At 48.1% G+C, this 25,723-nt stretch overlaps 1 protein-coding gene across 1 annotated transcript in view; it reads left to right on the plus strand.

The window, feature by feature from the left end:
• Positions 1–21,928, plus strand: part of LOC146075639 (E3 ubiquitin-protein ligase TRIM39-like) — a 36,621-nt gene extending 14,693 nt beyond the window's left edge. Inside the window, exon 2 of the mRNA XM_083185065.1 lies at positions 19,567–21,928. Within this exon, the coding sequence (XP_083041191.1) occupies positions 19,567–21,143 (1,577 nt within the window). The 3' untranslated portion in view covers positions 21,144–21,928. The remainder of the gene's footprint in view (positions 1–19,566) is intronic.
• Positions 21,929–25,723: the final 3,795 nt, after the last annotated feature.

Below are 25,723 nucleotides of genomic sequence, written 5' to 3' on the forward strand. Positions count from 1 at the left end.
TTGACATGGCTATGGTCGACAATGAAAAAGGTTGACATGAGTTTTTGAAGATTTATTTTTAATTTTTTTAATTTTTTCATATTCATTGTCATGTGTCGACATGGACACCAATGAAGTGGCACACTTATGTCAACATTTACATGTGTTGACCTTTCTGTGTTGATTTTTTCTTGTGGCGATTCGCGTCACACCCCCCCCCCCGCAACCCCCCCTCCCGCGATTCGTTGCACCCACCGTGACCCCCCACCTCCCGCAATTCGCGGGAACCCCTGTGAACCCCGCACTCCCGCGATTCGTGGCACCCACCCCCGCGACCCCCCCTCCCGCAATTCGCAGCACCCCCCCCCCCCCCCCCCCCCCCCCGTGATTCGCGGCAGCTCCAGATTAAAATTGCACATGGAAAACACTGACATGGCTATGGTCGACAATGAAAAAGGTTGACATGAGTTTTTGAAGTTTTTTTTGTCATTTTTTGAATATTTTCATATCATTCTCATGTGTCGACATGGACACCAATGAAGTGCCACACTTATGTCAACATTTACATGTGTTCACCTTTCTGTGTTGATTTTTTTCTTGTGGCGATTCGCGTCACACCCCCCGCAACCCCCCCTCCGGCGATTCCCGGCACCCCCCACGCGACCCCCCCCCTCCCGCAATTCGCGGCAACCCCCCACCGGAACCCCCATGAACCCCGCTCTGCCGCGATTCGCGGCACCCACCTCCCGCAACCCCCCCCTCCCGCAAATCGCAGCACCCCCGCGATTCGCGGCAGCCCCAGGATTAAATGGCACATGCAAAACACTGGCACGGCTATGGTCGACAATGAAAAAGGTTGACATGAGTTTTTGAAGATTTTATTTCATTTTTTTAATGTTTTCATATTCATTGTCATGTGTCAACATGGACACCAATGAAGTGGCACACTTATGTCAACATTTACATGTGTTGACCTTTCTGTGTTGATTTTTTCTTGTGGCGATTCGCGTCACACCCCCCGCAACCCCCCCTCCCGCGATTCGCGGCACCCCCGTGACCCCCCACCTCCCGCAATTCGCGGCAACCCCCCACCGGAACCCCTGTGAACCCCGCCCTCCCGCGATTCGTGGCACCCAACCCCGCGACCCCCCCTCCCGCAATTCGCGGCACCCCCCCCGCGATTCGCGGCAGCTCCAGAATTAAATTGCACATGGAAAACACTGACATGGCTATGGTCGACAATGAAAAAGGTTGACATGAGTTTTTGAATTTTTTTTTTTCATTTTTTGAATGTTTTCATATTCATTCTCATGTGTCGACATGGACACCAATGAAGTGCCACCCACACTTATGTCAACATTTACATGTGTTGACCTTTCTGTGTTGATTTTTTCTTGTGGCGATTCGCGTCACACCCCCCCCCACACCCCCCCCCCCCGCAACCCCCACTCCCGCGATTCACGGCACCCCACCCCGTGACCCCCCCCTCCCGTGATTCACGGCACACCCCCCGCGACCCCCCTTACCATGATTCGCCGCAACCCCCGCCCCCGCGACCCCCCTCCCGCGATTCTCTGCAATCCCTCCCCTCCCGCGATTCGCAGCATCCACCCCCCACAACCCCCCCCCCTCCTGCAATTCGCGGCACCCCCCGCGACCCCCCCTCCTGCAATTCGCGGCACCCTCCGCGACCCCCCCTCCCGCGATTCGCGGACACCTAAGTTGCAATACAGGGCATCTTTCATACAATTCTAACCATATTTCTCATATACAAACGTTCACAAATTAAGGGGGCGCAGCCCCTTACGACGGTGTGAAGAGCGCCCGTAGGGCGCGATGAATCACCTAGTATATATATATATATATATAGGGTGGCCAATCCCGGGATCGGGATCGGCGGGATCCCGGGATTTGGCCCCCAAAACGCCGGGATTTCAATACCGGGATTGGAGTTTCCAATCCCGGGATTTCGGGATTAGACTGCGCATGCGCGCAGTCTAATGCCGGGCAGCATCTGAGCATCGCTCAGACACTGCCCGACTTCTCCCGGCAGCACTGTGTGCAGCGTGACCTCTCAGCGTGAGATCAGGGGTCACGCTGCGCAGGCAGAGGACGCGCCCGGCATTGTAATGCCGTGCCGGACAGCGCGCCCACCCACCCGCCCAGCCCAAGCACCCAGCCAGCGCGCCCACTCGCCCAGCCCAAGCGCCCACAGCCAGCGCGAAGCCAGCACGCCAGCGGCATGGACGACCGTCCCCCCACCCGGCAACCATCAAATGTAAGTTTGTGGGGCAGTCTTTTAATTAGGAAAGCCAATCCCGGGATCCCGGGAATCCCGGGATTGAGCATTTTTCAATCCCGAATCCCGGGATTGAAAAAATGCCCCGGGATTGGCTTCCCTATATATATATATATATATATATATATATATATATATATATATATATATGCAAGATGTGTGGTCCGGCACTCACTGTAAATATGAAGTTATGCTGCGTTGCCTTCCCCAGGATTAGTGATCCAAATATGTAGCGTGGGAATGAGGGCGGCACTCGTCAGACTTGATTTGATGCAAATAAAAAGCCTTTATTATCCGACGGCGTTTCGGGCTAAGCGCCCGTTTTCAAGGATATACAAAGATGCACTGAAACACTATTACATTTATAGCAAAAGCAGAACCCGCCCCCACAATAATCAGCGTGCAGCTGAACTTACCCGGTCCTCCGGCGTGCAGGCGCCATGTCCGGGTTGCGGAAGGGTGTTCCTCCTTACTGCCTTCCCCCCGGCAACAAAGACCGCTCAAAACAGTCCCGTCCACCCGGAAGTAGTATGTGCAGGCAGTAGAACGTCCCCGCATTGCCGGCATATGCACAGCCTTCACCCAAGTCCCGGGACTTACGCTGTGTTGCATAGCAACCACCAAACATTTAAAAATACTGTAAAAAATACAAAAACAAACATGTATTTAAACATTACATTTAAAAATTACCGCAAATCAAAGAAAACATTGCGTAATATTAAAACTCTATTAGAGCTACATTATGCAGTGGAGAGCTGGAGTAACTTTATTAATGCACAAATGCTTTTTGTGTATAACCAATGTACCTTCTTTAGCATTATCAAGGCTTAAAAATGCCAAGACTGATATTACTGGAGAAATTTTGCATAGTATCAAATTAACTACAAATATTGGCAGGTCAACTAACATTATTGACAAATAATTATCTGTTCATAGAACTTTTTTTACCAAACAATTGGATGTGCCTAGAAAAGGGATTTACAAAAAACATTGCAGGCCCAGATTCTCATTTAGGGCGAGATGTACTAAAGGGAAAATGCGGTAAAACCCCCGTTTTACCGCATTTTCCTATGTACTAAAACCCGTTCGCAGCGGTTTCGCAGGGCAGGGTATCGCCACCTTTGGGTGGCGATACCCTATAGAAGCCTATGGGCTTCTTTTCGTCGCCCGCCGCGTCGCCGCAACCCGCCGCCTCGCCAACCCCCCCTTTCCCCCCTCCCTTGGGCTTACCTTCTTGCAGGTCCTCCTGGACCCCGGAAGGTAAGCCCTTCCTCCCCCTAGCAACGCAGCCGGACGTCCTTCCGGCTGCAGGGGGAGGAGGAAGCGCCGGGGACAGCTTGCTTAGCTGTCCCCGGCGTGGATGCTGCAGAAGCCGGCTGGGAGGTGACGGAGACCCCCCGCACACCACAGTACAGGTATCGCGGGGGGCCTCCGTCACCGCATCGCGATGCCAGCCGCATATGTTAGTACATATGCGGCGGCATCGCGGCGGGGGGGGGCGCGAAGGGCGGCGATGTATTTTAATACATCCCGCCCTTAGGCCTTTTGGAGCGATAGTCTGCAAGAAGAAAATCCACCTACTCTCCTTCTGTAGCAGCTTTCTGTTACGGTTACCCCCTCTTAAAGATGGGGGCACTTGATCAATTATCATAGACCTCATACTAGCCACACTGTGCCCAAGTTTGATACAATGGCGGGCAACAGGCTGGTCGCTATGGCCACTGCTTAACCCCTGATGGATTCCTGACCTATGTAGGGCCATCCGCTCCTTAAAGGTGCGTTGGGTTTTCCCCACATAGGTCAGTCTTGGCATTTTTAAGCCTTGATAATGCTAAAGAAGGTACATTGGTTATACACAAAAAGCATTTGTGCATTAATAAAGTTACTCCAGCTCTCCACTGCATAATGTAGCTCTAATAGAGTTTTAATATTACGCAATGTTTTCTTTGATTTGCGGTAATTTTTAAATGTAATGTTTAAATACATGTTTGTTTTTGTATTTTTTACAGTATTTTTAAATGTTTGGTGGTTGCTATGCAACACAGCGTAAGTCCCGGGACTTGGGTGAAGGCTGTGCATATGCCGGCAATGCGGGGACGTTCTACTGCCTGCACATGCTACTTCCGGGTGGACGGGACTGTTTTGAGCGGTCTTTGTTGCCGGGGGGAAGGCAGTAAGGAGGAACACCCTTCCGCAACCCGGACATGGCGCCTGCACGGGTAAGTTCAACTGCACGCTGATTATTGTGGGGGCGGGTTCTGCTTTTGCTATAAATGTAATAGTGTTTCAGTGCATCTTTGTATATCCTTGAAAACGGGCGCTTAGCCCGAAACGCCGTCGGATAATAAAGGCTTTTTATTTGCATCAAATCAAGTCTGACGAGTGCCGCCCTCATTCCCAAGCTATATATATATATATATATATATATATATATATATATATATATATATATATATATATATAAATATTGAACCAGTGGTTTCCAGAACTGGTTCTCAAGTAGCACTAAAGCTGGGTACACACTAATAGATATAACTGCAGATAAATTGATCAGGATTCCGATGTCGGTGTACTAACCTGTCGCTCCGTCATCCGACACCCATCTGTACTGCCTTACATTGGAAATTTCCTGGCCTCTTGATAGAAGCTGCAGTGGCCAGTGTGCGTTACCTCATGGGTCATGCAGCTGACTGATGATGTCACAGGTAATATGGTGCTATGTCCTAGGATGCAGCACTGTATCACAAATGCAGGAGGTCTCTACTTATACCAGACAGGGTCACCATCAGGGGGGTGCTATGGGCACACTTTTCCTGGACCCTACCACTCTGAACATAGGGGATGGCCTGGGTTGACCTTCCAGAAAGCGGATCACACATCAGCCTCCTTCTCAACAAGCCGCGGGTTCCTTGCTCCAGGAGCCAAAAGCTTGAAAAGGCATCGCGCGGCTGCTGGAAGGATTCTATTACCCACTGCTAGGGCTGGCTGGACAGTAACGCTGAAGATGACTTCGGGGGTTATTCTGGTTGATTCATAAGGCTGCGAATTCATCGCCTTCTGTATGGCGGTATGCCCCTCCTCAAACGCCGCATATGTTTGAATGGGCTGTGAATGGATGTTTAACATAAACATCCATTCGCAAGTTTTGGGGGATCACTCACATTATTTGATGGTCGCCGACCATCGAATGATGTTTGGAGTGCACGCATATCTAAAGGGACTCTCAAATATGCACATTCACCAGGAAGTGGGCAGGCAGCTTACATCTAGTGATGTCAGTTGCCCGCCCCCAGCACTCACGTCACAGACTGATTACCATGGGAACGCCCAGCGTTTTCATGGGAACACGACTATTCACCAACACCCCACTCCTGCAGTGTTGGGTACATGCACCCAGGGAACACCCTGTTTGCAGTGGGCGTACACACCCTGCGCATGTGCAGACGCACAACATCGGTTCCCCGTGCGAACGCACGGAGATACAAACAATTCAGAATAGCCCCCTTCATCTGCACAGCCCTCACGAGCCCTCACCTGTCTCCAGGCCAAAGAAACAGGAAACGGTGACACCACTTAGCGCTAATTGTGTGATTGATTAAAGAAATACATATCTTGTTTGGAAACAGCAATCCTGATGTAGGTCAGGGATGATGAATATCTAAAACAACAAGAAATGATATACCCCTTCTCCCACATTGGGAATTAGAATAAGGGTATATCAATGAAAGGCGATCATAGTGCAGTATCCAGGGGGTTACAATAATTTTTATTAGATACAGGAAACTCACAGAATCGATGATTAAAATTTGCATATAAAACAAGGTCCTTAGGCAGAGCTGCTGCAGAGATTTTCCCCTCCGACCGGGAACTGGATGTTTCAGATGTGTGGAAGACTCCGGGCACCGGTATCCCCGTCCTCTATCAGTCCAGGTAAAGAGGGTAGCAGTCCAGCATAAAGGTTCCAAGTGTATGCCTCACTTAATGCATTTCGGACAGTGATGTCCTTCTTCAGAAGTGTGAGGCATACTGAAGTGTATAGTCCATTTATACCTGAAGTACCTATATTTGGAAGGATCCTATTGGAGGTTTCCACCACATGACATCAGTGCACGTGAGGACGCGGGGCAGCGGTGACGGCCGTCGACTTCCGCCGGAAGTGACGCACCCGTGCTACACACAGCTTTTCCTCTTCACTCGCGATACCTCACTTCCGCCGGAAGTCGCATTCCCCCGACGGCGTCCATAGCAACAAGCGCTGGAGAGAGATGTATGTGTATGCCGGGCATAAGGTTGCCATAGATACAGCGGCCATTTTGTTGTACATTGAGTGAATCTCTGAATGTCATACATCTGAATAGGATCAAGGAAAGCAGCATTAGGTACAAAGAAATATATCGGTATAAATACGTAAATCTGGGTATTAGCAGTCCGCACACTTCTGAACTCTTATTAATCCAGATGGGTAGGTGCACAGTCCATAAGATAAATGGTATATTGAATAATTAGAGGATGGCACACCATTGCAAAAGTAGAAAAATATTTTATAAAGTGAAAAAGGGTATCCAATAACTTGCAGCGGAGTTTTTCAAAAAATACAGGTAATACTTATCAGCCATCACAAAAGCTTCAAAGACAGGGCATCAGATACATAGAATCCACTGCAGGTCAGCCATGCTCAACAGCTGTTTCGGCGTGGGGATGTTGCCGTCGTCAGGAGCATACTTGGCTGAGACAAACAGCGCATATATATAGTGTCACTAAACAGCCTAATGAGATTGAAAGCATGCTCACCTGTGCTGCACCAGCAAACAGACATAACTCCTTCATCTCACCACAGCGTCCGGCCGGCCGGATGTGACGCGGCGCCACTTCCGGTATAAGCCGGTCAGTAGCGTCGGTCACCACGGCAACCAAGACAACGTTGCCTGGAGATACAGAACGCGGGGAAGCAGGGTGACCCGCCCACCGCGTCTGTCACCAAGGCAACGGCCGACTCACAGAAGCACCGCGCGAACCAGCACAGACAACAAGGCAAAAAGCCCGATCGCTACGCTGATCACGCCAGGGCTCTAGGTCAGCTGATAATAGAGTGACATGTCGACAAGACACCAGACAAACTGAAGTCCTGTCGCATAACAACTCTATAGTGGGAGAAAAATACTTTATAAATAGGAAAAGGGAGCGCTATAATAAAGGCTGATAGGTCACATATATAATATGCGCGAATGTCAATAAAGGCATAATGTCTGAGAAAATGGCATTGATATAATAGTCACATCAATAAACAATACATATATATCAAAAAAAGAAAATATGAAAAAAGACATGAAAAAATAACACATAATTATATGAAGCAGTGTAGGGAAAGTTAATATTTAAAAAAGATAAAAATGAGGTACCGTTAAAATACAGATAGAAAAGATAAAACTGCGAGGAGTGACGTTATTCTAAAAAGCTTCTCAATTCAAAGTCTGTATTAAGACCAGAGGGAATGAGGGTTTTCAGTTTAAAAATCCATTCCATCTCTGTTTGTGAGAGTCTTTTTTCTATGTCTCTGGTCCTGGTTTTTGGCAGAATTTGAGCGATTCCTAAGAAATTTTTTATATGGCATTCATTTTTGTTATGGATGAGTTTAAAGTGGGATGGGACTGAATGAGTGTCTAGTCCTTTTCGAATATTGTAAATATGTTCGGACATGCGGACACGAAGGTTCCTAGAAGTTTTGCCCACATAAAACATATTACATGTGCACTCCAGGAGATAAATTACGTTCCTGGAGTTGCACGTAATAAAATTATTAATTTTGTATGTATTGCCATTCACTGTAAAAGTTAAAAATTTTGATGTGTCACTCCGCACAGTCCTGCACATTAAACAAGACCCACACCTGTGGAATCCCCTAGTGCGTATACTTTGTCGGGGTTCTTCTTCTATACTGCTTTTCACCAATTTGTCTTTTAAACAAGGTGCCCTTCGATAAATAAAACTAGGGCATTCTGTTTTATTTATCAATTTCGTCAGGATGCCACATGTCTTGTGATACTGAAACGTACTCAGGAAGCACTGTAGGACACCGCAGCGCATACAACCATGGTCAGACGTGCCTCGTGGCATCTGTGTGCAGTGTGAACTGTGGAGGGGACTGGAGAAGAAGTCAGGGTCCAGCTAACCCAGGCAGCTTTATCAAGCAGCACAGCAGCACTGACCGGAACTGAGGGGACACACTTAAATTTAACACCATTTCAGGCAAGGTAAGAAGGACATGACCCCCATCACCCAATGTATAATGTGGACATCTTGTGTGTGGCCTATGATGTGTGGGGCTGGCCTTTGGGGGCATGCACAGGGCACAGGCACACTCACACTCACAGCATATATCCTAAGATACTGCTGCAGCCTCTGTGGACCAGGACACGCACACTTGCTGTTCAATAGGCCACGCCCAACGCGTTTCGTCATTCACTGTCACACCTCCTGACAAAGTCACAGTGAATGACGAAACGCGTCAGCAGCAGGTCCGACCACCCGACACAGGTCCAATGTGCACAGGACCACGCATCAGACCTGGCTGCATGTCAGGGACAGCCGATTTGGTCTGATTTAATGGCCCGATTGGTCGCAATAGGCCGAAATCGGCTCAGTGTATGGGGGCCTTTACTATATGACCATCTAAATGAGAACTTGTGCAGATCCTGTGTAGCAATTATAGAATACATGATAACACAATCAGCAATAACAATGTAACACTGCAAATTCTGATCTTATTAAATAAAAAACAAATCACTCCTAGCCCTGTGCTCAGGCCTGCCCGCAACACAATGTCCTAGCGCCTACTGTATCTGTATGGTGCATGAGTGCAGGGCTGCTTTACAGAGTGCTACACTAGCCTTACAGCACACACCGCCACAACCCTGCTCACCTGCTGCGTCGGCGCCGACCATGGTCACCGACACCCTGTAACAGCGCAGCAGTGCAGACAAGCAGTTAGACAGCGGCTATGCTACTGTAATAATACAGCCTCCGTCCAGTCTACTCTGTATTAAAAGAAAACTCCCGCCATAAGCAGGGGGGAGCTCCGAGCAGGCGCACTGCTGATTGCACAACAATTCCGAAACAAGTTACTGTGGTCCCATAGCCGTGTCACAATGGACAGCTGATGGCGGTGAGCGGGATTACTGCTGCCGAGTGTCAATCACTCAGTCCGCCAAACACAGATGCCAGCCCGGCCGCCTCCACCGCCGCGGATGCCATGGACAACCCGGCGGCGACTTCCCGGGCCGGTGGTGTCATTGTCAAGTGGCAGGTGCAGGCCACACCCCCCTTGAAAAGTGTGAGGAGTCTTGAACCAATGGCACCCACTGGGGAATCTCCCAGTCCCCTGCCAGGCCATTCCGAGCCTTGTCAGCTCCACTGTGGCAGGGAATGATGTGACATGCGCACACACACACAGGGCCAGTGCACGGAGCCGGAGCGCCCCAGGCAGGTGGGGTGCTCCGGGCGCTCACCCGCTGGGGGGCGCCGGGAGTGTTGCAGCGCAGCTCTGGAGGGGTGCCGGGGGGAGATGCAGCGTGGCTCGGGGGGGGGGGGTGTCAGGGGTGATGGGGCGCGGCTGAACGGGGGGTTTCCTGGAGTGTAGCGGGGGGGGGGTGCATAGACTGTTGCGACGCGGCTCGCGGGGGGGGGGTGCCGGGACTGTTGGGGCTCCTCTCCGAGTCCAGCGCCTCTCCTCTGCGTGTAGTGATGATGTCGCACGCAGCAGCTGCTTACCCTCCGTCAGCTCAGACAGCAGCCTAATGCACTGCACCAGGCGCCGGCGCTCACCACAGACCCCGCTGGTGCTTGATCCTCCAAGCAGCTGCGGGGTCTGCCTCACCTTAGTTACGCCACTTATTTTTAATGTTTATTAAATTTGAATTGCTCCAATTTCAAATAGTGCAGTCTTTATATTTTCTTTGGTTGTTGGGTTTTAATAAGGACTGAGTATCTCATTAAGACCGTAGCAGATAGAGAGTGTAAACATACCTACACTCACTTTTTCTATCTTCTTACAGTGAGCGACAGCATTTCACTCCCACTTTGCAATAAGCAATTCACTCCACCTTGGCAACGAGCAATTCACTCCCCCTTGGCAACGCACAATTCACTCCCCCTTGGCAATGCACAATTCACTCCCCCTTGGCAACGAGCATTTAACTCTCCCTTGACAATGAGCATGAAGCCCCTGGCATTGAGCAAGAACACGCTAACAATGGCAATGAGAATGTAGGTAAGTGCCATTTATGTGGCAAATATGTAATGAGCATCATTATGTGTGGTATAATGTGTGATGGGCATCACAGTGTGTGGTATAATGTGTAACGGGCATCACAGTGTGTAGAACAATGTGTAACGGGCATTACGATGTGTGGCACAATGTGTAATGGGTGTTACAGTGTTCAAATGGGCTCTAGCTGGTGCAGTGTGTCTAAGGGACACTACTGTGTGGTGTACTGTGAATTGGTACTATTATGTGGCCATGCCCTAAATCAGGCATGTCCAAACTATGGCCCTCCAGCTGTTGTGAAACTACACATCCCAGCATGCTTTGCCATACTTTTAGCATTTCCTAATAGCAAAACTGTAGCAAGACATGATGGGACTTGTAGTTTCACAATAGCTGGAGGGCCATAGTTTGGACATGCCTGCCCTATATTTTTGCTGCACACCTCAGGCATGCACTGTCCCTGTTTTTACATATCAAATAAAATCTATGTTTGCTTACCAAATGAATTAGGCTTGGGCCAACCCTGCACACAACACAGACTGTTACAGCATAATGTATATAAAAAATCTTTACCCCAGTGTGCTGTAATATAGATGACACATGATTTTGGTGATCACCTTGTTTTACTCTTTTTTGAGTGCTGATTCTGATTGTTATCATTTATTTATTTATTTACAGTTTCTTATATAGCACAGCAGATACCGTTGTATAGTAGATAGTGATAAAAGAAACTGGGTAACCAGGGGCAAACGCAGGATTTTCAGAAGGGGGTTTCCAGAGGGGCGGAGCAAAGCACGGAGATGGACACTTAGGTGACCCAGTATATGCCGGGTCAGTTAAAGTATTATAGATAGACCAAATGTATATAAATAATAATAATAATAATAAAATAAAATATATATATATATATGTATACATATATACACACATATATATATATATATATATATATATATATATACAGGGGCGTCAACAGCAGTGTAGACCCCTGGGCATAGCAATGTATTGGGGGCCCTTACCGATCCTCCAGCGGTAGGGGTGGGGGGGTGATATGAGCGGAAGCTTTGATGTCCCGCGTGTGGTAGGGGGTATTATATCAACCGCTCAGCATGTATGGGCTTCTACTGCATCCCTCCGCCGCCCCGCGCCGACCCCCCGCCACCCCGCATCGCCCCCTCCCCCCTCACCTGTGTTCGGGCAGCACAGAGCTGTGCTGCCTGGACCTGTGACCTCCTCCCTGCACTGATCCTCTTCCGGGTGCAGGGAGGAGGAGAGCCCGGCGCAGCAGCAGCAGCGCCGGGTGTGTGAGGGAGGGGGGAGCCGCCGGGACCTGCTGGGACCCGGCGACTCCCACCGCAAAGGACAGCTCTTAACGCAAGAGCTGTCCTTTGCCTTAATTATCGCATATGTTACAACATATGCAATAATTAAGTATGCGATGGGCGGCGAAGGGGGGCGGAGATTCTTAGAGAATCCCCCCCTAAGGCTGGGATGTACTATTACCCGGCCGCACCGATTTCGCCGGCCAGGGTATCGCCCTATAGAAGCCTATGGGCTTCTTTTCGCCGCCCGCCCGCCGCCTCGCCGACCCCCCCTCTCCCCCTCCCTTAGGCTTACCTTCTTGCAGGTCCTCATGGACTCCGGAAGATAAGCCCTTCCTCCCCCTAGCAACGCAGCCGGATGTCCTTCCGGATGCAGGGTGAGGAGGAGGCGCCGGGGACAGCCTGCTTAGCTGGCTTTTGGCCTGCCTGGCAAAAAACAGTGACTGCGCATGCGCAAGTCACGAAGTGCTGGGGCTGACCAGCTGCCAGACAGGGTTCTGTTGGACGTGGTCATAGCACTGGCAGTGGCCACAGAGGCAGCGCAGCATGGGGTGGCCATGGGAGCCAAAGCAGCAGAGGGAGCGGCACAAGCAACAGAAGGCAGTGCCGCAGATGAGATGGTAAGCTAGTGGCTTGCTGCATCGGTGCTTCCCTCCTGCTTCACTCCCTCTGCTCCCGCTGTTTTCTTTAATAGGGTTCCTTCCAGGGCCGGTGCTAGGGTGTTGGGCAGCCCCCTGCAAACTATAAATTTGCGCCCTTCTCTTTATACCTTATAAGGAAACAGCCCACGCTGCACAAAAAAAGAGGTGTATTCTCACACACCGTGGCATAATTTTATTCACATTAACACACACTATTGTCCCTTATTTACATTCAAAGTCCATTATTTATGTTACTTAATACAGTAGTACCCCTTATAAAAATAATACACACAGTAATACTGCTAACAAATAATGAAAACAATAATGCCACATATACATAATGCCGAGAGTATTAATGCTTGCACATAAAGCCCGGAGTATTGTCGATTACATATAATGGCCAGAGTAGTACCCAATAAACATAATGCCAATAGTAGTGCCCAATACACATAATGCCCAGAGTGATGCCCAATACATATAATGCCCAGAATAGTGCCCAATACCTACTGTATGAGCCCTCCTTTTCTTAAATGTGCAGCCTGCCCCTCCCCTAATAGGTACCTGCTCTCCTCCCGTCAGCCAGCTACTCCTTCCATCTTCCGTGTCTCTGTAGCAGGAGCGCGCAGCGGCAGCTTCCGGCTCCTGTCTCCAGGCCAGTCACTGCAGCGGCTTGGCTCCTTGCTGTGAGAACAGCACCATGGCGAGAGGTAGATGCCTGTTCAGAGCCGCCGCAGAGCCGGCTGCCTGTCATATATTTTGACAGGAGCAGGCAGCAGTAACAGGCAGCAGTGGTGTCAGGGATGGGAAGGGGAGCGCCTTACAGGGCCGGCGCCTACCTGCTTTGCAGGCTGTGCTGAGCAGGTAGCGCCGGCCCTGGTTCCTTCCTTGAAAGATTTAGTGCTCCCATGCCCCCTATTTACTGTAACTAGTTGCCCTCTCGCCGGTCTCCCGCAAAGGGGAGCTGAGAACTGCATCTGCCCCACCTGCATTGCACATGGTGTTGTTCTTTTGAGAAGGAATTTACCTTTGCGAGTGAACCAGAATAAGGGCCTCAGCTTGAAAAGTGATAATATTGAGAGTGATAAACCACCAATCTGCTGCTAACTGCTATGTCACATGCTAGGTTTGAAAAATAAGAAGTAGGAGCTGATTGGTTGCTGGTTAATCACTCTCCTTTTTATCACATTTTCAAGACTTAGTACATCTGGCCCACTGACAGTTCGGACACATGAAGATGACCTCCTATTTGCAGATAGACATCCTATATTACCATACCTCCGCTGGTTTCATTTTTGTTTTTTTTTATAGTTTGTAACAGCAGCCCTGTGACACGCTCCCTAACTTGCTATATATTATATATAGATAACCAGACAGTGCAGGCAGATATTAACTCCTCATCCTTCAGTACATTCAGGGGCGGATCCAGGATAAAATGACAGGGGGGGCACCATGATAAAAAAGGGTTTGGTGGGGGGAGGGGCGGTGTTAGTGGTGCCAGTGTACATGCTAAGAGAGCGGCAGGAGAGGGTGGGAATGGAAATAAAAATAGGCCCTGGCAGTTAAAGTACGCAGGCCCACCATGGCGACAAAAGTGAAGGATGTAGTTGTGCGCGCACCAAAGGCGCGCTCCAGAAAAGGGTGTTTGGCCACTCAACAGGGGGCGTGTCAACACCATATACAACTTCTACACATTATGCAACAAAATACTAGACCCCATTATACTTGCCCCTTACACATGATGCCAAATGGAATGAGCCAAAATTGACATAATGCCACATGGATTGAGCCAAAATTCAAATAATGCCAAATGGATTGAGCCAAAATTTACATAATAACACACACGGATTGAGCCAAAATTCACATAATGCCACATGGATTGAGCCAAAATTCACATAATGCCACATGGATTGTGTCAAAATTCACATAATGCCACATGGATTGAGCCAAAATTTACATAATAACACACACGGATTGAGCCAAAATTCACATAATGCCACATGGATTGAGCCAAAATTCACATAATGCCACATGGATTGAGCCAAAATTCACATAATGCCACACGGATTGAGACAAAATTCACATAATGCCTCATGGATTGAGCCAGAATTCACATAATGCCACACAGATTAAGCCGAAATTCACAATACACTTCATAAACAGGGACATTGTCCACCAAAGGCTCGCATTAAACATTTACACCATAATATCAATTACATGTTAAGTTACACGCCATTATGTCCATTATGTGTTATGCCAAACACCATAATGCCTATTAAAAATGATGCTACATAAGTGCTGCTTCTCTACATGCTCATTGCCAGAGGTTCCATGCTCGTTGCCATGTGGGATTACATGCTCATTGCCAAGGGGGAATACATGCTCGTGGTAAATGGGGGACAGCCGCGGCCAGGCAGAAGTGATAGCCACTGACAGTGGCAGAGCCTGGCTGTATTTAGAGCACTGCAGGTCCCGGCTATTTGAAATAATACCCCTTTCACACCAGAAAATGCATTCCCAGGTTGGCCCCTTTTACACCAGCCTAGTCCCTGCATTTTCTGGTGTGAGGGGGAGAGAAAACCACCCCTCCCCCCTTTAACCAGTTATCTCATTTAACCGGCTATATCTTCGGAACCAACTGACCCATTTACATGAGACAAGTATTATATTGAAGAACTTTTGATCAGGCTTTGAATGATTTTGGTCCAGTGAAACTGGAACGTTTGGTTCCAGAGTAATCTGCCCTCAAACATGAACAGCTATGAAATTACATTTCAAAAATAAAAAAATCGGTTTACACACAATATCTCTGGATCAGATTGACCGATTTAGACCAGCCTGATATCATATTGAAGGCCCAGCGATTTGGAATTGAATGAAATCAACCACAAGCTCCTGTGATGCCAGGGCGGGAACTGGCAGCCGTCGGAACCGGGTGGGGGTCGGAATTGACGGGTCCCATATTATCCTTTGGGGAAAAAACGTTACAGGTTTGCCAGGCGATATCTCCGGTTCCTGGGGGGCTAGAGACACGGGGCAGGGCTCGTTGGAAAGCCCTGGTCCTCAGCTACAAAATAAATGACAGGGGGGGCACGTGCCCGGGTGCCCCCCCCCCCCTGAATCCGCCACTGAGTACATTGATTTGTACAGTAAACTTAATTAGTACAGAGGATTTGACCAGACTTGTTATATAGCCTCCACCACAGGACGTTTTTGTTATAGTCTGACATTTGGCCACACTCCCTAACTGCAGCATAAAGGAGCAGATCAGCCACACCTTCCAAGTTCCTGCATTTCACATGTTTGGCTGCTGGAATCGGATGTTAAGGTCAGTGGTTCCTCCTGGCTGATAGTTTATTTGTATAATGTATATATGGAACTGAATTATTTATTATGGATGTATTTATTATCTTTAATGTATCCCAGGATTCTGTTGTAGTCAGGTGACTTCCGAGATGTTCTTTTTCTGATCCCAACCCCCTAGGCCTACACTACAGCATTCCATGGGCCTGATGCACTAAGCTTCAAAAGTGATAAAATGGAGAGTGATAAACAGCCAGCCAATCAGCTCCTACCTGCCATGTCACAGACTGTGTTTGTTTGTAAAATGTTGAGGCTTCGTGCACCTGGCCCCTATGCATTCTTATGGACAATTTATCATTATCAGGTGATTTGTAATAATAAATTGTTCACATGTTTTCTTTATTGCTGCGCTCTGCCTTTTATGGTTGTACCCTAGATGGGTTTGGGAATGCCATACTGGGTTTAGTTAGGTACTTTTATTTATGAAATGATTTGACATGTGCTGTGTAATTATTTAAAAAAAATTATAGGTACTTGTGTATTATCACGGCGCCCATCGCATCGCATACCACTAATTAAGGTATGCGATGGGACCCGATGCGAGGGTTTCCAGGGCTGACTGTACAATTTTAATATCGCGTCGCATGCCATTATAATGGCATGCGATGCGATCATACCCGATTTTACATTGTACAGGCACCCTGATGCCTGATTCCTATGTTAAATGCATCCCCAGACCCGATTTTTAATTGTACAGCCACCCTGATGAGTGATTAGGTATGTTAAATGCCCCCCCAATTGTTAACGCCACCTCACTATCAACGCCAACCCAAAGCGTGGCGAGTGCAGCGGTACGCGTCCTCCAACATTTTCATGCCCCCACTATCCACGTCAGTGTGGAGTAGATTTTTATATAGTGTGGCGCCACACTATATAAAATCAACTCCACGCCGACGTGGATAGTGGGGGTCGGAGGACGCGTGCCGCCGCCCCACGCGGGCTCGCTGCGCTCGCCACGCTTCGGGTTGGCATTGATGGTGGGGTGGCGTTAACAATGGGAGTGCATTCAACATAGGAATCAGGCATCAGGTTGCCTGTACAATTAAAAATCGAGTCGCATCACATGCGATATGATAGCATGCGATGCGACCGATTTTTGATTGTACAATGCCCTACGATGGAAATCGCTGTGATAATACACAAGTACCAAATTATATAATGTATTGTGTTCTCAATAAATTACAAGTGACATAACGGTATGATATAGTTACTGGATGAAACAAAATAAATTAGAAACAAAACTGATGCCTAATGTGTAAAACAAGAAACAAAAACAAATCAAAAACAATAACTGAATCTGGTAAGTAAGCAAATGCGGGAATTGCTTTGTAAAGTCTACAATGAGCTAAGACGATCAGTGCTTAGCTGGAATGATTGTAAATTGTTTCACAGTAGTTTGTCAGTCAGTGTCACAAAAACGGCGTCCCGTCTTGTGAAAAAAATCTTCAGGTACCTCTTTTCATTGGTGGTCAGCGGGAGAGTGTTTTCGTACTTGCGGGGTCGCGCATGTGTGCCCGCACTTTAGAATCACACAGTGGGTCCACTCGCACCGGGAGCCGTGTGACTGACACTTCTCCCTGTGCTGTGGCTGCCCTTCCCGTGTGTCTCCCCATCTATGTAGGCCTGCAACGCACCGCTGCGGATACCGGGTGGGTTTGCCGCTGTGCCTGCTTCACCTCTTTACAGGCTTACAGGCTCCCTGCACTTCTATGCTTTCCTAACCCCGTACTCACCTCAGGTATTTGGCGGCTTCAGTCCCACGATGATTGCGGCGTGTGGCTGAAGCCGCCAAATACCTGAGGTGAGTACGGAGTGCTCACACATCCTACAGATGGAGCCTTTATTATCGGCTCTGCTGGCACACCAGATGCCTATATCTGTTGGCTGGCGTGTCCATTGCCGCGAATGGGGTGCGTGAGCATCTCTGGTGCATGCTGCATTAGCTGGCGCAGGCTTGATCTGTGGTTGTGCAACCAGACGCGCACACATGTGCAAAGAGAGTTAGATTTAGGTAGGTAGGGTGTGAAATCTAAAGCTGGGTGTACACTGCTGCGATTTCTCACAGCAGTGTTTGCCCAGCTGATCACCTATGAGACACCCGGGACCTGCATAAGATCCATCCCAAGCGGTCCTTTACTTTCACACGTGACCCATGTTCCCTCACCTGACCCTCTGCCGGGAGGGAGTTTAGGGCCTGCATGCCGGACTTCTGATGGGACCGCGCATTGGACCTGAGGGGACATCACACTGATCCGATTTGGGACAATTTTACCCTGCACAGAAACAAAACAAATCTCCCACGTCTAAGGGTCCATATACACTAGGCAATTTTGCCCAGGGTGCATGCACAGCGATGATGTGAAAAATCACTGGGCTGAAAATGGCTCCGTGCTGACACAATGAGTGATTTTCGCTCTTCTAAGCGATTTTCCCGGCGGTGGACGGATTTCCATAGCAGGAAATGGCCATAGCCATGGAAAGCCGTCCACCCCATCGCTCATCTGCAGGGGCTGAAAGCGGCTCAAATGGCAAAACTGAGCTGCTTTTAGCTCAAAATTGCCCAATGTGTATGGGCCTTTACTCTCTCTGCACATGTTACATTTGCCCCACCTGCAGTGCACATAGTTTTGCCAATGTTGAGAACAAATTTGTCCTGTGATAAAGTCTGAATTAGGCCCGCTGTACTGTAACCCTGATTCAAAACTGTGACATTATTGGTGGTCCGTGCATGTGTTGCTGGAACATGTATTTGTGGAAATTCATTTCAGATAATGGTCGCAGTGCGGATTAGTTTCCAAGTGAGTAACAGGCACCAAAAAAACATGACTGTGTTGTTGGTTTTTTTTGGTGGTGGGGGGTGGGTTGGTATTTATTAATATTTATTAGCAGTTATTTATATAGCGCACACATATTCCACAGCGCTTTACAGAAAATACTCGAACATTCACATCAGTCCCTGCCCCAGTGGAGCTTACAATCTATGGCCCTCCTACCATTTGACTGTCTGTAAATCCCGTTTGCTGTATCGCTGTCTCCTTTTGTAAAGCACAACGGAATATGCTGCGCTTTATAAGAAACTGTAAATAAATAATATTCCCTACTACATGTACACGCACACAGACATTCTAGGGTTAATTTTGTTAGGAGCCAATTAGCCTACCAGTATATTTGGATTGTGGGAGGAAACCGGAGTACCCGGAGGAGACCCACGCAAGTACGGGGAGAATATACAAACTCCGCACAGTTAGGGCCATGGTGGGCATTGATCCCATGACCTCAGCGCTGTGAGGCAGTAATGCTAAACACTACACCATCCGTACTGCCCATTATTCGTTGCTGACTATGATTCTGTATGCAGGAAACACATCTGCTGGCATATTTATTGTGCCGGCCATATGCTCACTCAGGATTTCGAAGTTTGTTTGATCTGTGTCGATGGTGCGAAGGCTCATGTGGGTGTTTCTATACAAATCCTGCTTGTTAAATTAGCATATTTTTGTACATCCAGAAAAATCATATTTTTGGCACACAACAATGAATCCCTTCCTGTTTAGGGTGGGATGCATCATACAATTGGCTGGTTGTTTATCACTCTCCTATTTATCACTTTATGAAGCTTGATATATCCAGCGTTTAAAAGCATCCTGCACAATGGCTTCTGAGTTTCAGACTTTCATTTACATTTCTCTCTTCCCCTGACAGGAATGGCGTCTCTGTGTGATCTGAGAAAGGAGCTGGACTGTTCTATCTGCCTGAACATCTACACAGATCCTGTAAACTTGAAATGTGGACACAACTTCTGCCGGGTCTGTATTGATCGTGTGCTGGATACACAGGAAGGGTCTGGCATTTATACCTGTCCGGAATGCAGAGCGGAATGTCCGGAGCGTCCTGCACTGCAGAGGAATGTAACTCTGTGCAGCATAGTGGGGAGATTCCCGTCTACTCATCCAGATCAGGAGGAGACTGGGATCCCCTGCACTTACTGTATTCAGTCTCATGTACCGGCTGTTAAATCCTGTCTGCACTGTGAGGCTTCTCTGTGTGATGATCACCTGAGGAAACACAGCAAGTCAGCAGAACATGTCTTGTGTGATCCCACCACATCCCTGGAAAGCAGAAAATGCTCCATCCATAAGAAGATCCTGGAGTATTACTGCACTAAGGATGCTGTCTGTATCTGTGTGTCCTGCTGTTTGGCTGGAAAACATCGGGGACACCAGGTGGAGCTGCTGGATGAGGCTTCTGAGAAGAAAACACAAAAGCTGAGGAATGTTCTGCAGAAACTGACCACAAAGATGGAAGAGAGTGAGAGAACAGTGAAGAGTCTGCAGGAGCTCAGGGTAAACGATCATGATAAAGCTGAAGATGTAAAAAATAAGGTGACTGGCCTGTTTATAGGCCTCAGGAGACATCTAGAAGAGCTAGAAAATAGACTCCTGAGTGAGATCTCCAGGCAGGAAAAGAAGGCTTCACTTTCAGTCTCGGATCAGATCCAGCTGCTGGAAAGAAGGAAGGACGAGCTGTCCAGCAGGATCCGTACGATTGAGGAGCTGTGTAAAGTGTCTGATCCGCTGACCATCTTGCAGCAACAAGACATAGGTGACTTCTGTGATGAGCAGTACACAAAGAGACCTTATGAACGGATCTATGATGTAAGAAGTGCAGATGTGGGGTTCATCTCAGGGGCATTGCCAACCTTATCTGATCTAATAACTGGTATATATACAGGAGTGTCTTTTAAGAAAGCTACAGGCCTATTACTGGATGCAAACACAGCTGGAATGGGTATTGCTATATCCAATGGCCAGAAAACTGCATCCTATTCAGATAGCTTCTACACATTTGAAATTCCAGGGAAGTTCCAGTGTGATCAGGTTTTGAGCAGCCAGAGTTTTTCCTCAGGGAAACATTACTGGGAAGTGGATGTCAGTAAATCAAATCACTGGGGAGTAGGGGTATGCTATCCCAGTATAGAGAGGAGAGGTGATCAGGCAAACCTTGGCAGTAATAACAAGTCCTGGGGATTGTGTAAGTTGAGTATTAGTAATGGCTGGTCTTGTAGTGTTCAGTATCTAGCAAGGCATGCCTGTAAAGACATCCAGTTACCTAGCAATATTTCCTATGGTAGATTAATGATATGTCTGGATTATGAGGCTGGAGAGCTGTCCTTTAATTCAATGTGTGACCCTGTCAAACACTTGCACACATTCACTGCCACCTTCACCGAGCCCCTTCATGCTGTATTAGGTGTGCACAATGGTTCTATAAATATATAAGGGGGAGTCATGAGCTAGAAGAAATGGAAAGTGCTTGCTTGAAAAGTGAAAAGGAGGCTTGGTAGTATCTTAATGGCGCATGCGCTGAGACATATTCACAACCTGCAAGCCGAAATGATTGGATAGGCGTAGCAAATACACACCCAGATGGGCGGAACAAGTCCCATTTAAAACTCCCGCTGGGAGAGAGTGTTTTACCTGTCTGAGGAGGCCGCTAACTAAACGGAGAGTCAGGGAAATGCATCAGATGGCTTTTATCCACAACCACCGATCGGGAGACCCCTGAGCCCGGGCTGGATGCTCTTGAAAAGGCTGCACAAATAGGAGGCACCAGCAGCTGGGAACCAGCCCACGGTGTGAGAGACCACCCCACAGTGGAGTCTAAGTATCATCCTTGCTTTTTGGCTAACCTGCACATATTGCTACTTAGAATAAAAAGCTTACAAACCAGCTGCTCCCTGGGAGGGATATATTTTGCAACTAATACCCATTTTACACCACCGCAAATGCCCGGGTCAGCGGCGTTGTAAATGGGACACACCGTGTCCCTTTACATGGGACTTCTACCCAGGTCCTGACCTGGGTAGAACACGGCTAGGACCTGGGTAGAGGGTGGTGTAAATTTGCATCAATGTGGGACGTGCAACCTGCGGACCGCAGTATCCACAGGTTGGACGGAGGGGGCACAGACAGCCTGCGCTGCTGTCTGCTATACTCTGCAGACAGCAGCGGCGGCAGCATAGGAGGTGAATGGATGCCTGTGTGCGGCATCCATTCACCTCGAGGGCGACGGCTGGGGGCAGCCCAGCAGCTTACCTTGGTGCTGGGCTGCCCCCAGCACAGCGGTCCCGGCAGGAATGACCGGTGTCCCGGAGCTTGGAGATGATGTCATCTCCAAGCGCCGCCTCTGTCTACTCTGCGGGTGGGCACTGCAGTGTAAATCCCGGATCCGACCCAGCTTGGATCCTTCTTCCAAATGCCGGGTCGGATCCAGGATTTTTGGTGTAAAAGGGGTACATCTCTGCTTTCAACTTTCTATAATGGAATCTTACCTTTTTAAACTGCACCAAAGAGCAACTATATTGCAAACATCATTAAATATTGCCAAAGAACACTGGCCCTGTATGTCTAATGTGGGACTAAAATACCCAATGGCTTTATAACAGCTGAGCCTGGATAAGATATGCCAAAGTACTGTATGGAAATTTTATATGTCTAATCTATATGGTTATACTAACAGTTACTAATATCTATCCAAAATTGTTGACTAGATAACCTTTATATATAGAAGTATATTTATATACGACATCATATATTGTTGGTCCTTGTTTTGTTCACTGTGATTTTATGTTTTATGCTACCGGCTGGTGGATTGATTATATACAGTATATATATTTTATATACAATAAATGTTCAAATTTATTTTAAAAAAAAAGGAGTGAATTTGCTTATGTTTGCGTCGATGTATGCAGTGGGGGTGGGTGGGATGTAGTCTCCTGAAGCAGCAGAGTTGTTCAAGCCTGGTATAGCCAACATGAGTTTTTCACGGTTTTGTCAGTGTGCCCTGAGCCTGTGAACCCCCAATGACTGTAGTGCGTACCCCCTCATAGCTCGCCATGCCTTGGGTCAGGTGTATCGTCTTCCCATTTTACAGGTCCCAATCGGAGTCACATGGATTGTAAAGTGTGAAAAGAATCGCAAAAAATTCAAGTCAACCTTTTCATGTGTTGGCCTTTGTGCATGTTGACATTTTGTTGTCAACCTATAGGGGCCATTCAGGTGCCATTTTCACGCTGAAAATGGCACCCTAATTCTCACCCTTCGCATGGCCGAGTTGGCTGACATTTGCTCGCACCCCTATTGAGGTGCGAGCATTTTTCAGCGAATTCGGCCTGCCATAAAGTGCGCCCGGTGTCCTGATGGTTCGCACTCGGTGAATCATCCGCACACATCGGGGTTAATAGGATCAACCCCGTTGTCTGTTAGCATGTGATGACTTTGACTGGAACTCCCAGCATGCCTCATTCCTTATTAACCTGCTATTGGTCAGAAACCTAAAATATCATTGTTCCCTGTTCTAAAAGGGGATACAGTCATTAGGTCAACATTATCTAGGTCGGCATGCATTCGGGTGACACAAGTATAAGGTTGACATGACTTTTTCACAATTTTTTTCTAAATAAGGACTTGTTCATACTCTATCATCCCAGTGGACAGGGAGGGGGAAATAATAGTGTGCTGAGTGCAGCGAGGCACCGTGCCCGAAGCATGGCGAGCGCAGTACACTTACACAATGTAAATGTCGACATAGACAACAATTTTTTTGGGGGAAAACTAAGGTCGACCTTTTTTGTGTCGACCTTTTGACTGTCGACCATTAGTGGTTGACCTTGTGACTGTTGACCTTAATTATGTCAACCCTATGACCCGTGCCTGTTATACAAGTGCCTCCTTTACACCACCCCTTTTGCTACAAAAAGGTATTACTGATACTATAGGGTTATAGAGTAGTAAACTAGAGAAGTTGCCATGGGCAACATCTTTATTTCTTCTCCAAGGTTTGATCCACTTCCCCCTATATAAGACACTGCTGATACTAGAATCCACCGTTGTTACCACCAGATTTGGTCAGTGATCAGCTACTGTTCTAAAGAGGTATAATTGTACATAGCTATTATTGGGTATTGTGTACACTGTATACATCCCAACTTCCTGTACCAAATACTACCTATTTAATGCCATTTAACCGCAATTGCGCCCGAAAGTGTGGGAATTTATTTATTTTTTAAATGAAGCGCCTTTCCCCGCTACTGGGATATTTGCCGGCAATCATTTGATGGCAAAAACCCAGCAGCGGTAGGCTCACTGTTACACTTGTATAAACTAACTCACTATTCTTGTTTCTATATTTGTTGTTAAATAGAAATCCTCTAATTGTTGTTGTTTATTTTCTTGCATTAGTAGTAGTAGTAGTACGTTTATTTATAAGGCGCCACAAAGTGTCCGCAGCGCCGTACATAGCAAACAAAACAAAAAAAAAAATTACAAGGTAACGTACAGGGTGTGTAGAAAGATACAGTATAAATAGGGGTATAGCTGGTAGAACTAAAATCAGCATCAGTTCAGCAGTAGGTGTCAAAATAGTCAAGGAGACCGAAGATGAAGTAGAGGAAGGGAAGAACAGGACAGGAGCACAGGTGAGGTAATGAGGTAGGGTGAGTACGTGAGGAAGGAGGGCCCTGCTCATAAGAGTTAACATACTAAAAATAGGTGGGTGGACGAACGAAATACAATAGGATAAGTAGGAACGGAGGGGAACGGAGGCAGGATAGGAGGATCAAAAGAGGTTAGGAGGAGGAATAGGCTAGTCGAAAAAAGTGGGTTTTGAGGGAGCGCTTGAAGGAGGTAAGGGAATCAGATAGCCTGATGGGTGGCGGGAGGTTGTTCCAGCATTGTGCTAGATTCAGCTTTCTTCGCAAATGAGCAAAACCATGTTGCACGTCCGGTGAGGCAGATGTAACATGTGCAGAAAGAGTCAAGTCCCTGATATACACGAGCTATGGCCCTGATTCTGGTTGACTCGGTAAGCTGCAAAGACACATCCCCCTCGCATGTGCCCGCAGCAGGAGAAATCCTTTGATGGTCGTGGACATATGAACAGATCTGTATTGTGGCGGTGGACGCTGACTTCTACAGTAGTTTGAGGCTTGTGGGTGCCTGCCTATACAGACAGAAACCTAGTGGGCGGCGTGACCATGTGCATATGTATTTTAATCTCTCCATGGGCCATAAGGGAACTGAGGTCTGATTTGATGGTTTCAATCAAAACCCTTCTGGCTTTTTTTTTTTTCAACTTGTCTTGATATTAACACCTTCAGTGGTGGGTTTTTCTGGGGCAGAAGTACCTAAATAGGACAACGCTCCCCTCCCCTCCTGTGAAACCCCAGCGCCTCTGCTCCAACGGTCTTCAGCAGAGCTCCCCTGCCGCTGCCGATCATAGCAGCACACTGACCGGCGGCAGGCTCGGGGATGTTCGGGGCGGTTCGGGAGGACTTGGGCACCCGAGCGATCCTGAGTCTCCCGAGCCTGCCGCCGTCTCTCCCGAAGTAAAGGCTGTGGCAGGGGAGCTCTGGCGTATGATCGCCGGAGCGAAGAGGGGGGGGGGGGGGGTTAAAACAGTTGAGGTGTGGAGGGAGCGGCCTGGTGGGGGTTGCTGGTGAGGTGATGCACCACTTGCGCACACCTGTACATTTGTGGCATCGCCGGATATTTTCCGGGACTGCCCGCTGCGGCACCCGGAAAATTTCCGGGCCTGCCACTGAAGGGGTTAATGAGTCTTCCTCCTATTTATCAGGTCTGTGTTCTAACTATTGGGGGGATTCACGTTGGCTCGGTAAGCAGCGTACATTCGCTGCTTAGTGTACAGTTAGACGCCTCACACCAGGCGTGCAAACTCACGCCCCCCTTCCCCATGCGATCGGCCGCATTTGCATGCAAGTGTATGGGGAAAAAAATCATTTGATGGTTGGCGACCATCGAAGGATTGTTCCACCCGTTGGCAAATAAGTCAGTCTAGGCTG

This window comes from Crinia signifera, chromosome 4, assembly GCF_055691185.1.
Source record: "Crinia signifera chromosome 4, ASM5569118v1, whole genome shotgun sequence".
Taxonomy (NCBI): domain Eukaryota; kingdom Metazoa; phylum Chordata; class Amphibia; order Anura; family Myobatrachidae; genus Crinia; species Crinia signifera.